Source organism: Geospiza fortis, unplaced genomic scaffold (genome assembly GCF_000277835.1).
Source record: "Geospiza fortis unplaced genomic scaffold, GeoFor_1.0 scaffold206, whole genome shotgun sequence".
NCBI lineage: Eukaryota > Metazoa > Chordata > Aves > Passeriformes > Thraupidae > Geospiza > Geospiza fortis.
Window position 1 is genome coordinate 6,731,362 of NW_005054311.1, and position 17,434 is coordinate 6,748,795.

The 17,434-nt window shown below is 38.8% G+C and overlaps 1 protein-coding gene across 1 annotated transcript in view; it reads left to right on the top strand.

Annotated features, from left to right (window-relative positions):
- The window catches only part of CTNNAL1 (catenin alpha like 1), a 43,132-nt gene that overhangs the window by 5,533 nt on the left and 20,165 nt on the right, over positions 1-17,434 (top strand). Inside the window, exons 2-7 of the mRNA XM_014306334.2 lie at positions 1,000-1,189; positions 7,335-7,522; positions 12,254-12,373; positions 14,526-14,615; positions 14,923-15,093; positions 16,127-16,327. Coding sequence (XP_014161809.1) covers positions 1,000-1,189; positions 7,335-7,522; positions 12,254-12,373; positions 14,526-14,615; positions 14,923-15,093; positions 16,127-16,327 — 960 coding nt within the window. The remainder of the gene's footprint in view (positions 1-999; positions 1,190-7,334; positions 7,523-12,253; positions 12,374-14,525; positions 14,616-14,922; positions 15,094-16,126; positions 16,328-17,434) is intronic.

The window sequence follows — 17,434 nt, forward strand, 5'->3', positions numbered from 1 at the left end:
CTCAGGCTGGACTATTTCCTTTTGCCACCAAAAATATTCATAAAGCTGTGCAGTCAACCAGACTGGGGACCTGATAATGGGGAAAACTAAAACAACAAGCATCACCTCCACAGCTGAGGTTTAACCCACATCAGATAAATGCATTGCAAACATGAGAGTGGGAGACAAGGACAGGCAGGACTATTTTTTGGGGGTTTATGCTGGTTTAGGATGTTTGAAACTACAGAGTTTAATTTCTCTCCCGCTTATTTCTAGAAAAGAATTGTAGCAAATAATGTAAAGCTCATGTTTGTCATGCAGTTTATAGTCAGTTAATTGTGAGTTGCAGGATTGCTTACTGTTCTCATGTTTACCTGATGCCTTGGTTCAGAAGGTGCTTCTGCAATCCTGCCTTTCTCCTCTGTGAGGGGAAAGGATCTCTTTGTTTCCTCATGTTTGTTGTTTTGGACAAATCTTCAGTCTACTGCAGCCAGCATGCAGCTGATCTCCAGTCTGTGTGATCCCAGAGGGAATGTATAGCACTTTGCAGTGGGCAGGAGAGCCAAGTCAGGAGTTCAGAATAGGAATGTCCTCACAAATTGTTTCACTGATAACTTGTATCAAAATAGCAACCTTTTTCTAAATTCTAGCAAACGTGTAATTGAGGATGTTTAAGTGATGAGTATGGTGGATATTTTAATGAGGCAAGGGCTATGTGTGTAGTGTGAAAGACTGTTGAGGCCCAGGACAGTTTATTTTAATACTGCAAATGGGGAATGGAATAAAAATAAAAATCCCTCTTTTCATGTGAGATAAACTGAGCAGATGAGCAACCTTAATTACACTTCAATGTTTTTTTCATTCTCTGAGAAGTTAAATGATGATCATGACTTCATGACACAGCACAAAACTGAATTTTATTAGTGAAGTACTGTAGAAATCTATTATTGAGTTCAATTCAAAACTTGCCTTTAGTCCTAAAGTTAAAATGTTCTAATAAATAATTATTCTTGCTTGCAGATAACTACTCTTATTAATCATAAGGATAAACCAAAGCGTTCAGACAAGACTCTGCAGGCAATCCAGCGAGTGGGCCAAGCCGTTAACCTGGCAGTCGGGAGATTTGTTACTGTGGGTGAGGCCATAGCCAACGAAAACCATGAACTGAAGGAGGAAATGAGTGTTGCTTGCATCGAGGCAAGGAGAGCAGGTATGTAGTTACTCATGAAATTGTACTGGTGCCATTTTTGGCACACTATTTTTAGTGTCAGGCATAATGTAAGAACTTTATTATTTAATTGCTTAACCTTCCTCTGCTGGTTCATTCAAGGCCTGATCTGTTCCCTGATTTTGTCACTTACTTAAATTGCTGTCATCTTACGAATAGGGAATGGAATTGTGTGTTGGCTTTGATTTTTATAGGATCATTTGCCTCAAGGAATTACCTGACTGCTCTTTTTTTATGATATTATGACAGACAAAGAGCAGAGTGTTGGGAATACAACTTTAGAGTTTATTGCTGCCAAGTTAAAACAGTGGAGTATTTTAAGTTATTTGAGTGTTATGCTATTGAGGTCACTGCATTCCAAATCTTAGTGTCTGATTGAAGGTCAATGTCAACCCATATTTCATCAGGACTCAGTAAGATGACTCACATCAGTCATCTGATGACTCCCCTCACTAGAATGAAAATCATATTATGCTTGCCTTTTTGCTGGATTCAAGTTTTGTTGCAAACTTGCTGTGTGTATGAATTGAATGCGAAGTGTGGATAATTGAGTTGCCTGCTGTCACTCTCCTTCCCCCAGAAAAGTCTGTTTAGGCTGGTAGGGGATTGCATTCTCTGATGCTGTAAGACAATGTCATTGTTGTGCTAAAAAATGGTTTCCTAGATACTAAATACTATTCCTTGCCTAATATTTCAGTGGCCATCAGTAAAAGCATATTCTTAGATCTGCAGTGAAGGCTTCAATATGACATGTAGTAGAATGTTCCTTTTGTTGTTAGTAGGGTGAGGTTTTGTTTTTGTGTTCAAATACTTTTGGATTATCCGAAGTTCTACTTGAAGCTTTCCCGAAGCTTTCCCAGTTTGAGCAGGTGGATGAGCCTGCAAGTGTGATACACATTCTGCTGCTGTGGCTTCAGGGAGACAATCTTGAGCTTCTGTTGTGGGAACAAATAAATGACCCTTCAACAGCCCTTCAACATTAATGTCTTGATTACTGCAGGATGGAGCAATATTCTGCTCCAAGATTTGGGTTACTGTACTTGAAACTGCTCTATTAAGTTAAAAAGGGGCTTGGGTGGCTGTTTGGTTTTTATCTTTGAAATTACCTCAGAGTTGTGAAGAACTTGTCTTTGCTGACCTAACTGGTGTACGTCTTGTTGGATCGCTGTTCTGGCCTCAGACTTTGGGGATGCAGTTCATACTATTATTTGTGATTAAATGAAAAAAGAAGCTTAGAAATTGGGCATGGTGCTGTAAGAAATCCTCTGAAAATCTCTCAACAATGAATCACAATGTCTAGAAACATGCTGCTGATGAATGATTTGTTCTTGTGATTTGAAGGACTATTCTGGATAAACTTTAGACTGAAAATTCTTAGTTGCTTCAGTAAACTTGGTTGCAAACAGAAATGTCCTAATTTAAAAACATTCCATTTGTTATGTGAAGCATGTGTTTTCTCTTCAGAGATCCAAGTAAAATGCTGACAAGACAAAATTGCCAAAGTTCACATCGATAATCTCAGCTACTGGAAGAGCAGTGCAGTCTGAATCTCTATTTTTTGACTTGCCAGTTATGCTGTGGTTAAGTATTTTTTTCTCCCTATCGCTGTGTGCAGGAGGGGCTCAGAACCTAAAAATAGTCTGCAATACTTTATCCCAGCAAAAGACTATAGTTCTTTTGTATTGAAAGTTTTATTTCCTGTTATGCAGTAATAGCCTCAGTCTAGAGGAGTGAAGATATGGCCTGTTTACATTTCTGTCAGCCTCACGTTTACTTTGGCATGGCTCAGTTGTTCCCTGCATTTGAGATCTAGCTTACAGCTTACATGGGAAATTCAGTATAGCAAACATGTTTGCTCCTGGTTATTTGTTTGATGGAGGGGTTTTTGTGCCAGTAGTATCTCTGTGGACTGTTCCGTGTTGGACACAGTAACATAGCCTTTTGAGTGGATACATGTCCTCTGAACTCAGTTTCTGAGGGTGGTTACTCAAGTGCCATTTTTTATAACTTTGGTGTTCCCAAGCAAGCCAAGAAAATTTCCTGGACAATTATAGCCAAGAATATTGTCTGTATTAATGAACCCTGTGTTCTGAGGGCATAAAGCCTTTGCTCTTTAGGGCAGGGAATCTGGTAGAGCTGTTCATACTTCTTTTTAGCCAATAAATTAGATTGTGTCTTAGGAATGGAGATTTTACAAGGCATAAAAGACTTCAACACAAAAGGATTTAGAACATTAAGCATCTCAATTTCTGAGAAGAGTAGGGAGTCTTTAAATCAATTGCATATTCTGCAGAGGCTTTGAAGGATGACAGATGTTGTATCTGTTTCTTGAGAAGGGTATAATCAGTGATTTGAAATGTTTCAGACTTGTTATGACTATTTCCTTGTAATAAACCTTGTAATTTGATTGACTCAAAATAGAATCCTAAAACACTGCAGAGGGTCATGTAGCAGATTTTGGGTGACATTATTCTTGCACTGTGTCAATGTTTACAGTGACAGTATAGTAGTGGAATTTAACTTACAGAAGCACATTTTAGATGCCCATCTGTGATTTTTTTTTTGGTCTTCTTTTTCTGTCTAAAAACTAGGAAAGACTGGCTAATTTAAAAGAAAAAGCACATGTCAGGAATAAGTGTCATAGCTTTTCCAGTATTCTCTGCCAGTTGACTATGTAGCCCTAAAGGAAGATGTAGGGTGAAATAAAAGCAATAAATAGCTCTCTGCTATTTTTGCTTTGGTTTTAGTACAGAGAGAGCTAAATTAAGAAGGCTGAAAATGAAAATTTAAATGGATAAATGGAATCACAGAAAAACTGAAGATGTAAGGGTCATTTTAACTCCCAAGAATGGAGATCATGCAATTTCTTGTGCACTGCTCATTTCTCACTTCTTTCTTCTGCCCTTACTTAAGAGTGTTTGACTACCTTTGCTGTGATGAAAGTATTTTCTTACATCTTGTTCCATCACCAAACCTACTGGGGTCAGTCTGTCTGTGTCTCTCCATACCTGCCCCCTAGGGGGATAGATGTAGAGCACAGAAAGCTCTGCCACTGACCTTCTCTTCTTGGGGCAGAATAAACTTCCCCCCTTCAAGCTCTTCCCTTACGTCACTTGCTCCACTGTGTCAGCTGAGGTGTTGAGGAGCCCAGAAGTGGACATGGTGCTCCAGTGGACAAGTGCCAAAAGGAAGGCAAGAATCAGTGCTGCCTCACAAGTGCCAAAAGGAAGGCAAGAATCATTTCTGCAGCCTTCCACATGCAGCTGGCCATTATTGCTGACTCCTGTTGAACTCTTTGTTAGCCTCCCATGTCTTTCCCCATGAAGATTCCCTGTTGACATCTGATCTCAGCATGTAGGGCTGAGTGGTGTTACCCTGGCCCAGCTGTGGTATTTACTGCCCTTGTTGGACTTCACAGATTTTCTATCAGATACATTTTTTCAGCCTGTTCCTCTGTCTAGCAGCCCTACCCTCTGCAGTATCAGACACTCCCCCACTTTCATATTGTTCACAGACTTGCTGAGCATGCTGAGTAATCATCCGGGGAATAGTTTTGATGACTCCTGTCAGTCCCAGAGGTACACCACTGGAAGCTGACCACCCAGTGAACTTTGTGCCTGTTATCAGCATCCCCAAGCCCAACAGTCAGGTTCATTTTCTACCCACCTTTTTGTTCACTTAGTCCATATCCCTAGATAAAGTTATAAGGAAACTCTGGGAGATCATGGCAGGGGCCATGCTGAAGCTGAGATGCATAGCATTCATTACTTTCTTTTTTTAAAAACAGTGTCATCTTATGGTAAAAGGCACTCAGTTCAATAAGGGACTGTTCACCTTGGCAGGTCTGTGATGGCTCTTCCTGATTGCTTTTTTCTGCTTAATGTTGTAATGTTTTCCAAGATTATTTTAACAGTAATCCTGGGGGCTGATGTGAGGCTGACTAGCCTGCAATGACCTGATTTTTTCTTGTTAACCTTCTTTGACATGGATGTGACAGTTGTCTTTCTATCATTGGAAATATCACCCAATTGTCATAATCTCTCAGTCATGATAGGAGAATTACAGTGACACTGAACTGTTTCTTTGACATGCTCAGATGTGTTGTAGGGGCTGGTGTACACCCAGCTGGGTATAGCTTCTCTAGCTCCATCTCTTTACCCTAACAGGTTTTGTTCCTCATAGCTTACTCCCAGGGCTTAATTCCTGTTCCTGTAGTTGCAGATCTCTAGGCAGGGAAGGAAGCCATTGTTCTGTTACCAGAAGTCTTGAGTTTCTGTGGCTGTCTGGAGCTTTTGACAGGCAGATCTTGCAGGTGTTTCAGTGTTCTCTGATAACTCTTTGTATGACTAACTGCTTCACCTATGACTTGATTCATCCTCAAGGAGGTGAATCCCATAGCATAAGAAATGGGATAATGATGTGCATCCTTTCTTGGCTGCCAAAAGAACTTTGCATCTGTTTTAATTGTTCTCTGTGGGATTCTACAGCATTTTATGTTGTCACAGATATTCTAAGGTCCCAGAAATAGGTTAATCTGCTGACAAAGATGAAAAAGTAGAGACTGATGTGAAGTGAAATGAACTGGACTATGGAGAAGGCAATGGCCAATGTGTTTTACTGTCAAATGATCTCCTTACCTGACTGGAGACTTGGCCTGCAGCTTCACTCGGAGTGCCTCTGGCTGCCCCTCACTCTTTGAGCTGCAGCTGTACTTTTATAAGTCCTCTTGCTTCTATCCATTTCCAGGACCTTCATCTGTGGAATTCACTGTCTCAGACTGTACCATAGTATAGTATATGGGTGACTGATTATTTGGAGCATGCCTTTTGTGACCTGGCCTGGTCCCAGCAAATGTACTGAAAGTTCCTTTCCATAATGCAACACTATTTAGGCAGCTTAAGAACCCAAGGGATTACAATTATCAGAGGAGAGAAGCATTATGAAATGTGGAGGTCTGTGGTTTGAAGGACTGTTGGGCCTTCCTTGTTCTATAGTGTGTGGCATTTCTGGAGTACCAGGATAATGCAGGTTCTTCAAATGGGAGCACTGTCTTTTTCAGGCCTTTGGAGTATTTTGCCTGCTTAGGTGAATTATCTTCATTGAGGTTTTGAAGATGAGTCATAGGGAATTTGATCAAATTTCCTAGATTTTATCTTTAAGGATGATCTATAGGTCAGCTGTACATTGATCATCTTTTCTTGCATGCTAACAAAACTCATGTCTCAGAGCTTGCCTGAGCTCAGTCTCCCAGCAGCCCTTCTCTGGTCACAGACTAACAAATTGCTCTGTCTCTCCTGTATTGCACTACTATCTAAGGTACTCCAGAAGATTCAGTTGGATATGGTCTGTGTTTCTTTCTCAGATAAGGAAATCCATTAGCTGCAGTGGATGTAGAGTTTTTACCTGCATAAAAAGTGGTCAATTAAGCCTTTTAAACTGTCTATTTAACTAAATCCAGGTTGAATAAAAATATGATGCTGAACCAAAAATCAGCATTTCCTTGCCTTTTTTTTTTCCTCTCCTGTCTCTGACAGTGCCCTGTTTAGTGGCCCTCCTTGGAATGTGAAGTGCAGTAGTCTCACTATAATGCTTCAGTCCTCCAAATTGTAAAGTTATGTTTGAAATCTCTTTATTATTCATGCCTGGAGACTTCTACAGGAATAGGAAACCTATAAATTATGGGAATGCTAATTGAAATTTGCAAAGTGCAGGGGAGTTCATAGTTCTTTCTTCCTTGCTACATCCCACTCTTTCAGTGGATTGATGCTGCAAGTGTGGGTACTGGTGTGACTTTGGCTATTAAAATCAGAAAAATACCTCCCATGAATGTTTTCTCCCTCCACACTCCCTAATTCTTCCCATCACTCCCCCCTCAAATAGCTGTAGATTACTGTAAGGAAATTAGTGTATGTTACAGATGGAAGAATAAGGTAGTAGTGAATAGTAATCCACATTTAAATATGGAGAGGGTGCCACCAGCAGTCAGTCCAAGGAAGTAAAGTGAAATAAAAAGAATTGTAGAAAGCTCTGAAATTTTCTTATCCCTCAAAGGTAGAAGTTAAGAATGCTTAATATCAATATCTTTCTTCTAAGTATGGAAAGTCACTTGATTTTTTTTTCCTTCTAGGTGAAACAATTGCAGAGCTTACAGATGTGGCAAGCTTGGATCATCCAGAATCTGATAGCCACATAACAATCTTTACAGACAAAACGGGTGTGGTGAAAGCTGCAAGGTTGTTGCTTTCTTCTGTCACAAAGGTGTTGGTGTTAGCAGACAGAATTGTTATTAAGCAAATTATAACTTCCAGGAATAAGGTATTGTAGCTTCTTTTCTGTTCTGTTTAACTAATACCTGTAGTCAGTGCAAAAGAGTGGTGGTAAATGTGATATTGTCATTGTCTCTCTGGAGGAATTATAAAATAAAGAGATAAAATGAATGTCTTGCACATACTTGTTTACTTACCAGGTATCTGAAAAGGGATGGCTCTAAGTCAGTAGGATTAAAATAATATTTTTCATTGATTCTGCATTTTATGTCACCCACATTGCTTTATTCACTTATTATGTTGGAGAAAATGCTGTGTTACTGCTTATTTAACTTTAAATTTGCTGTGAGGTGAAAAGTGTGTCTGTTGGTAAAATAGTCAATAAATCTTCTACTTGCTAATGACAGGATGTTTGTACTGTCAGGATCAAGACAAGGAGAGCATTATGGGATCTAGGCAAAAAGCTGTGAGGAATGCACATAAAAGTCTGTGCCAGTGAAGTGAAGTTTACAGATTAAAAGCTTTTTGTGTGGTTTAACTCAGGTCTTGAAATTTAGGGTGAAACTACTTGGTTGGTTTAAATAATCTATGAACGTCCATTTAACCTCAAATATAATCTGTTGCAGACTTCACTGTCTTGCCTGTAGGATATTCTTCCATTTTTTTTCTTCACAATGTGCTAAAACAAAAATAGAAAAATCCTCTATTTGAAAAATGAGAACCTGATAAGGCCTGGGGGTTTCCATCAATTTTGAGCTTGTAATCCAGAGCAGTGCCCCTCTTTCCACTTCCTATGTCCTGGTTTACTTTCCAGACCCACTGGACTGTATTTTGCAGCACCTAGATCCAAGGCACTTAGTTCAGTCCAGGATTCAAAACCAGTGAAATTACCTGCTTCTCTCTGGCTTTAGATTTGGCAGCACTGATCTGCTGTCTTTGTGCTCGTTTCTTCTCCCAGCAGTTGATTCAGTTGGCAGCAGTGTTAGCAATATCAGTTTGCTGAAGTTCCTTGCAACATTGGTCTTTTTTAGCACCGAAGAATGGTGCATTTAATACCTTTTGCTGCTTTTCTGCTGTCATCTGCAGCCATGCAGTAATCCTAATTTACCTTTCCAAAAGTGGCAGGTTTAGGCTATGGAGCAACTGTGCAAATACACATATAATGAAAGGATAATGAAAGATATATCCTTTCAGGAGCAAGCTAGGTTTCTGGTAATTTTAAATATATATGTATAAGAAAATATTGTCATATACATACCAATGTGAATATAGTAAGCACAGATGCAGCATTTAATTTTGAAAGCATTTCAAGCGATCTCATAGTCTAGACTAAGTGTTTCTGACTCTGACTGCCCTATGCAGAGAATTGTAAAATGTCTTGAGTTGAAGGGGCCCAAGTCCAACTTCTGGCCCTGCACAGGACACCCCAAGAGTAACACCATGTGCCCAAGAGCACTGTCCAAATGCTTCTTGTCAGGCTGGTGCTGTGACCTTTCCCTGGGGATCCTGTTCCAGTGCCCAACCACCCTCTGGGTGAAGCATCTTTTCCTGATATCTAATTCTGATATATTTTCTGATATTTCCCCAGAAAAAAACTTTAGGCCATTCCCTCAGGTTCTGTCACTGGTCCTGTCACAGAAGAGATCAGTGCCTGCTGCTCCTCTTCCCCTCACAAGAAAGTTGTAACTGCAATGAGGTCTCCACTCAGTCTCCTCTTCTCCTGAACAGACCAAGGGACCTCAGCTGCTCCTCCTATGGCTTCCCCTCAAGGCCCTTCACCATCTTCATTGCCCTCCTTTGAACGCTCTCTAATGGTTTAATATCCTTCTTATATTGTGGCACCCAAAACTGTTGCCAGCACTGGAGGTGAGGCTGCCCCAGTGCAGAGCAGAGCAGGACAATCCCCTCCCTTACCCAGCTGTCAGTGCTGTGCCTGATGGCCCCCAGGACACAGCTAGTCTTTGGGATCTCCTGGGCTTTACTGCATTCTCCTTTCTGTGCATAGTGCACATCTGGGAAAGTCTGCTTTTGTCTGTGGTACCAGTAGAGCAATTCACATCTCCAGAACCAGATTAAATAAATGGTGTTTTATGCAGGCCTAATATTTTTATATGCCCTAATTTTTATAGAATACATTCCTGAAAAGTGTGTCAGACACCACTATGATGGATAGTAAAGAGGTTCTTCCTGTAGAAGACTTTGTGGTAGAGGGATAATAATATGGGCAGGGATTTAAGAAGTGCACACAAATAATCTGAGACAGTGTAGTATAATATGGCAAAGAGGATGGAAAGGTAGGAAGAGGATCATCAGTACTGCCAACTGGAGAAGATTCTGGCTTCTTGAAGTGTGTCACTGTTCCAGAAGATCTCAGCTCCATTTTTATCTTAGAGACTGAGTACCCAATGTTAAACTTCAATGCCTTTTTTTTTTTTCTGCCTATTTCTGAACACCTTTTTTTTCACATTGTCATCATCTTCGTGTGAATAAACAGTCAGTCAAGGGCTAAGGATAGAAGAACAGATGAGTGGTTGGACATCCAATCCCTCAGACAAATGGAGTGATTGCGATCTTCCAAATTGGTGATCTATTCCAGAACCCAGCCTCTGGCTGATGATCCGCAGTGATCCTGTTCCTGCTTCCACATTCTCTGCACCACATATGCTGTCCTTGTGTTCTTGGATTGCATACGTTTTCTTCCATACCTGCCCACATCTTTCCTACCTTACAAAATCAATTTCATTGTCCAACAGGCTTAGTCACTGCCTCGGTGAGCTTATATAAAGTTTTGCTCCACTCTCTGTCACCAGTCAGGTTAGGAGAGCCAGAACAATAAGCAGGGAAGTGACAGATAGTGGGGGAGTTGCTGCATTGTTCATTTTGGATCAAAATATGGATGTGCCCTGAGGTGATGTCAGCCTACGACTGCTGTTTGCAAGGCGACATTCATCCTGCAGCAGTAGCTGTGCAATACCTAGTGCTAATTTGGATGTTAATAAGAGCTTAAAGCCTTGAGGTTTTTTTTACCTTTTTTTAACCTTCTAATTAATAGATAATAAATAGATGTATGTCTTCATTACCATCTGTATGTTTCTTGTTGGAAAAGCTTTAAAATGAAAATGTATTAAGACATCACAGGTATTTTGCATTGTATCAGCATCTTGAATAAGCTTCAGACAAATTTAGAGCTGTCTATACAGTTTTTTGGATTGTCAGCTCTGCCTGGGATGTCAAGAATTATTTCATGTAATGGAAATGCATGTGCTTTCACTGTAATTTTTATTTGACAAGAAATTTGTCATGAGAGAAACACAGAAAACTGTAACAGAGTTGTTTGCAACTAAGGTCAGACTCATAAAGTAATACATTTGATTAAACCTACAATGGTTGAGCATCATTAATATTTCTTTTTATCTATTCTTAGAAGAGAAAGTTGGACCTTAGCTTGTATGTTTTCCTCTTTTATCCACATTTACTTTTCTACATCCTCACTTTCCCAGTCCTGTGGTTCTCTCCTCCTTCCACTCCCATGCTGCTATTTTCACATCTTTATGCATCTTCCTTCCAAGTCCTTTGTACTCCAGCCTTTCTCGTATATCAACAGCCCAATCAGGAAAACTCCTCCTTTCTGCAGCCTTTGTGGAACCACTGGCCCAACATAATATACTCAGACAGATTGCTGCAGTCTAATATTGCTTGATAAAGCTGTGAATTCCACAGCAGTTGCAGTAAGACATTTGCTTTACTTAGGTTACAGTTGAGATTGAGTGGCTGCTCTGCCACAAACAAATGGATGCTTCTAGGAGAGTTGGCCAGGGTTGCAGGAAAAGGGGAGTTTGTCATAATCAGGTGTGTACACTGTTTTTGTAGTTGTGGGGAGATACTTTTGGCATAGAAAAGGAAAAATCAGTTAAAGTTTTCTCCCTTTCAAAAATTTTCATGTGGTGTTTTATCTCCAGTCTGAAAGACAATACAGAGCTACTTTGAATGTTTTCCCTTCTGAAGACAATAAGTGGATTTGAAAGATCACTTTGAGATTAGCAAGATATATGTCTAACCTGAAAAATGCAGATGTTAATTTCTGTTATAATCCATAATGTAGTGACTTCACAGGATACCTTCAGTAATCAGTAATTTATAAGCTCGGTGATGGTCTTTGCTGAATGTTTAAAAAAATGCTGATTTTACATGCTTTTATGTATCTTGAGTAAGAACTTGACACAACTTAGGTTTATTTAGTTCTTTGTTTTATATGCACCTGATAGAAATCCCCAGAGTTAGAGCAGGTTGTTATGGAAAGTACAAAACTATGTATTCACTTATTTCTAACTTTTTTGTTCAGTTTTGTTGAATTCTATTGCTTCTTTTTTTAATATACAGAGCCACTGAAACACACATCTGTGCAACTGTGATTTTAGACTTTAAAAGTTAGGCATCTGAAATGGAGAGTTACAACACAGGGGTATAATCTGCACTTTTTACTGTCATATTAAATTTAAACCCACACTTTTTCCTGAATCTGGAAGCTGAATCCATCAATAGTGTTACTCTTCATGAGGAGCAAGGAAAATGTTTTTTGAGGGCTGACAGCAAATGACTCACTTTGAATGCAGCATGATAATTAACTCACATTGGATTTCTGGCTGAGTTATTAATGCTTAAATTGTGACAAATATATACATTTTAAACTACACGCCTTAGGAGTATCTGTAAATAATAGTACTCCTAGTTCAATGATAATGGTTTTTGTTAATCTACAGTATTTTCCTTTATCTTGCAGGTTCTTGCAACTATGGAACAACTAGAAAAAGTCAGTAGTTTCCAGGAGTTTGTACAGATATTCAGCCAGTTTGGAAATGAAATGGTGGAGTTTGCCCATTTAACTGGAGATCGGCAAAATGTAAGTGTTATAAGGAGTTGTAAGAGATGTTGCACAGTATCATCTTCATCTTGTTATCAGGAAGGTATGGGTTCTTCTGGGATGATAAACAAAAACAAAACAATTGCTGGTGTCCTGTCTGTGGAACGTGCCCTCTTCTTGCTCCACTCAAAACACATCTTTTGATTTTAAAGCTCAGTCGGAGAAATATGGCTGCATTGTTTGCCCTGCATATCTTCCAGAAGCCTGGGTGTGTGTTATTTTCATTGTCTTTTGGCTTCAGTCACTTTATTTTGGCTCTAACCTTTCTGGCTCATTACTCTGGTAGAGAGTTTGTCTGTTGTTATTTGACAGAAATATTTGATGTTTGCTGCAGTGAAAGGATTTCATTATCTTAAACTCCAAATTGATTCTAATAAAGCATCTGCTTGGTGGCTTGTTAGAGTTTGGTTTATTATTATTATTATTCTGAAATATTTTTCTAGGTTTAGGTTGAAACCTTCTTATGTTAGGGCAATGAGTTTTAGTTCTCACAGGCAGCTACTCTTTCAAAGCCTTTCATCCATACTGGAAGCTTTTTTCCCCACTACTTCCATGTAAATTTAAGGGTTTGTTGAGGCTTAAGACTTCTGCTGTGACCTGTGGTTACTTTCCCTTGATAATCCAGTCCTCTGCTCAGAGCTAAATCAGGGTTTGGTATAAATATACATAGTCCCTAATATCCAGCAAAATTCAGAAATCTGTTTGTATAAACAAATTGGCCAGCATCATGTGTTTCCTTTTAGTGTTGATGTGTGCGTGCTTGGTGTCAAAGAACTGGGAAACCTACTTAAAATTAAAGGAAATACCTGCTTAGAAGTGAACTCTTTTTTTTCTCTGAAGTATTTTTTCCCTGGAGCAGTTGTTCCTTTGAAAGGGAAACATGCATTAATTAGGAAGTCGCTGTCACTTTTCAACTGGATTTTCAGTGTTAAGTGGTCTTCTGCTCTCCCCTCTTTGCCTGCTTGACTCTTTTGGCACGAGTGCTACATTACCACTTTTTCAGTTGTGTCAGGGCTTTCTAGATGTGCTCAGTTTACAGGGTGTAGGCTGCTAAGTGGCACTACTGGTTTTATGGGGAGGTGGCATTCCCTCACAGTATTTTTAAGGGTGCCATAAATTCTTGAGTGCCATCAGATTTATCAGTGTGTAATGTCAGAATTTCAGAAATCAACTGTTTTTTTGTTTCATTGTTTGATTGATTTGGTTTTTAATGTGATTTTGATCTCAAAGATTTTCTGTAGTTGCTGAATACAGACATTGTAAAAATGTCACAACAGGCTGCTGCTGTGATTTATCTGGGTGTTTTTGTTAATCTAGGGTATATTAGGATTAATTACATCCTGTAAAGCTCATCCCATTCAGTTGCCTCTTTGACACTCAGCACTCAGCTATCTTTGTGAGCAGTGAGAAGATGGTAGTTGTAGCTTTCTAAGTTCTTTCCCTTGTTAGACCTTCTTGCATGTTGAGGGATTCATGTCTTGCCCTCTTCCCCCACATCCTGGTTTGGAGTCTAAATTCTTCTATTTTGACTAACTTTGCTTGGGCTATAGTTCAGTTTTGCAGGTGTATCCATCTTTCCCTGTAAAGTTCTTGATAAGTTTCTGTACTGAGAGCAGACACATACCAAGGAATTGCTTTTTCAGCCTGTTAAGAGTTTTTTATTACTGGTATGTAGCAAATATAACACTCAAGTAGAGAAAAGATTTAGTTTACATTTCTTCCACTACAGTATAATGAAAATCAGGTGTTCTCTGTTTCTGCCTTACCCTCCTCTCCATTTCAGAAAATACTTCTTGTCAGCTATTCTTTTCACCTCATTTTTCTGTTTTCTGAATAATGCCTTATGATAAAAGTATCAAAATTAGCAACAGTTTACATAACATGCTCTATATCTTGGAGATCTTCCTTCTTTGAAATCTGAGTTGAATAGAGCCAAGAATAAATGCATTAATTGAAATCTGTCTGACAAGTGAGTTCTGGATCATGACTTAGGCTGAAAATAGCAGTTGTCAGAAATTAGAAAGCTTTCTCACAACCATTCACCTGCAAGAGTTCTTTTTCCAGTCTCACTAGTTAGTATTTTAGATACTGTGTAATATTTGGGTCTTTTTTTTTTTCTTTTATTGTTTAGGATTTGAAGGATGAGAAGAAAAAGGCTAGAATGGCAGCATCTAGGGCTGTTCTTGAGAAGTGCACTATGATGCTCCTGACTGCTTCAAAGGTGAGTGAATTTGTGCACCCTTACACAACTTGGCTAAATCACAAAGCATGGCATCTGCCAGGAGAGCTGATTCTCCTCTCTCGCTCTTCCACTTCAGACTTCATGTAAAGAAGGGTATAAGTATGAAGAATGAGGAAAGAAAATCTTTATATTCTGAGGAATGGTGTGAATTTGACTTAACAGCAGTTTAACAGAAAGAATTCCATATTCTAAACACATTTTTTAGACTTGCCTTAGCAGGAAGCATTCATTTCATTATACTGTATGTGTACTCTTCCATAATAGTTACTCTGCTTTCTTTAAAAAGACTTGTCTGAGGCATCCAGACTGTGAATCCGCTCGTATTAACAAAGATGGAGTTTTTCATCGGATGAGACTAGCTTTGGAACAGGTGATAGAAATTGTAACTGACTCTAGACCAAATGGAGAAAGTGAAATGGCCCCCATCAGCATATATTCTGGCATCAAAGAATTCAAGGTAAGAGTAGAAATAATATTGTTTTCTACAGCCAGTAAAGTACCTCTTAACTAGGATTTTGGGGGGAAAAAAGTGGTTTTAGATATGAGATCATGGAGCTGCATCTCTTCAGAGGTGTTGACTTAAATAACTGTCCCAAAATGTTAAAGAATCTGTCGAGAGGTGACTATAATTTAATTGTCATTGCTAAAACACACCTCTCCTTCTCAGTCAGTATGCATTCAGGACTGTAATATATTGTTGAGGTGATGCATTGACATTGAATAATCTGAAGTATCAGGATCTGCTCAGACCTTCATTAAAATAGTTGTTGTTTGAGAATTCTTGCTTTTTAAGTGTTAATGTTTTTAAAACTGCTTGCAAAAATATTCATACAAACATTTAAAATGAGCAAACTGTCATTTAAAAGAAATGTTCTGAATTGAAATTGTAGCTCCATGGACTTTTTTTCCTCATAAAGGCTTTTCTAAATTTCATACTCCATTAAGAACAGTTAATGAGCAACCATGGCTTACTGCTTTTGAGTGTGTCACTTTGACTCAATTTATTGTTTATCCATTTCCCCTCTTTGAATTTCCACTGAAATTTTCTGAGAGTGCCCCAAAGTATTAAATTTGCTACATGCGCATTTTTAGAAAACTGCTCAAAATGGATTACATGGATGTGGAAGGATCAAACAAAATTGGAACATATATTTAATTTCTGAAACTTCCTGAACTTAGAAACTTTTTATTGACAGCAGTAGAACAATTAGGTATTTGCTGTTATTCCTGATAAGGAATACAATGATATATTTGCTGTTATTCCTGATAAGGGGCTGGTAAACTGCTGGTTGTATTATCACTTTTAAGAAACATCCCAAACCCCCAGCTGCAGGTCACAAGCAAATTGTTGGATTACTTTGAACATAAGGGAGTAATTTTAAAAAGCATTATGGACAAAAATAAAATGTAAAATGATAGATCTGCTTTCTGCATTTGCGTCATAACTAAATCACATAAATTCTCAAGGAAATGATGTGCTTCTTTTTCAGAATAAGGTTGAAGGTCTCCGTGAGAATCTTTATTTTCTCTCAAAAGAGAACCTTTCAACAATGCTGGAAGTTATCCTGGAACACACAGAAGACTTCACAGACTCTGCCTATACCAGTCATGAGCACAGAGAGCACATTTTGGAGCTGTCTAAACAAGCTAAAATGGAACTAGAGCAGCTGGTTTCAGTGTGGATGCAAGCTGTAAGAGCTTTTTAGCAAAGTAAATCTTTTCATCTCTACTTTGAAAAGAAATTTTGAATGCAGTCTTTCTTCTGGTCTAGGAAGAGAGAACTGGGTGTATTCCTCACAGTGGGAGCTGATCAAGGAAGCCACAGTTTGTTCTGTGCTTTCGCAGCTTCCATATGTTCTGTCCTCCCCCTACCCAGTGGTATTGCTTCATTGATTCTTTGATGGCTAAATTAGGCTACTGATGGCAGCAGACTAATTTTAATGAAGATGAGAGTGTAAACAAGGCAGTGAACAGAAGTATCACTGCACAATCTTAAACAGTGAAGTCTTTTGGTCGAGTAGTTCAGAGATTTCAATTGTCTTGATCCCGTAGCTGTGACCGCAGTTTTCTGTCTTGTTTTCAACTGAAACAGTTAAACTATTGCAAAGGGAAACATTGTAAAAAATTGCCTTGGTTTTAATATTACAGAGAGAGAAGAGAAACAGTAAGGCTATTTTTGTTTGTCCTTTTTTACATTATTTAAATTATGGGAGCTTTTAGAAAAGAATCATGTTAAGCCTGCCTCTATCATTTGTCTTACTTGTTCCTTGAAAATTATAGAAGATACATGCAAAAGGGGAAGCAAAAGCAAAGATGGTAAATGCAGCTTCTGGCTTTGATGCTGACTTGCTTTCAGTCTTGCTCCTGGGGATATGTGTAGCACAAGGTCTTATCAACACTACGAAATAAGGCAGATGTGTCCTAGTATAGGATGTTTACTTAACTGAGTGTATGTCTTATGAGAAAGCATTTTTGTTCCTTTTTTCCTCTTTGAATCAGGTACTGCTGTCAGGTGTTTTTAATGCAGTAGTGTAGTTTGAAGGGCATATAAATCTTACTGATAACACAGAATATTGTTACGACAAACAAGACACATACAGAATATCAATTTTATAGACTTCCTTTAACTATAGGAGCTAAACCTTTGTTTAGCTTGGTGTTGGTGGTTAGCCCTGGTAGGCAGCTGTGCAAACACTGCTCAGCAGTAACTAACACTGTGTTGTCAGCACTGCCTTTATCACTAATCTGAAGCAGCAGCATGCCAGATTTATAAAGAAAGTTAATTCTATCCCAGCCAA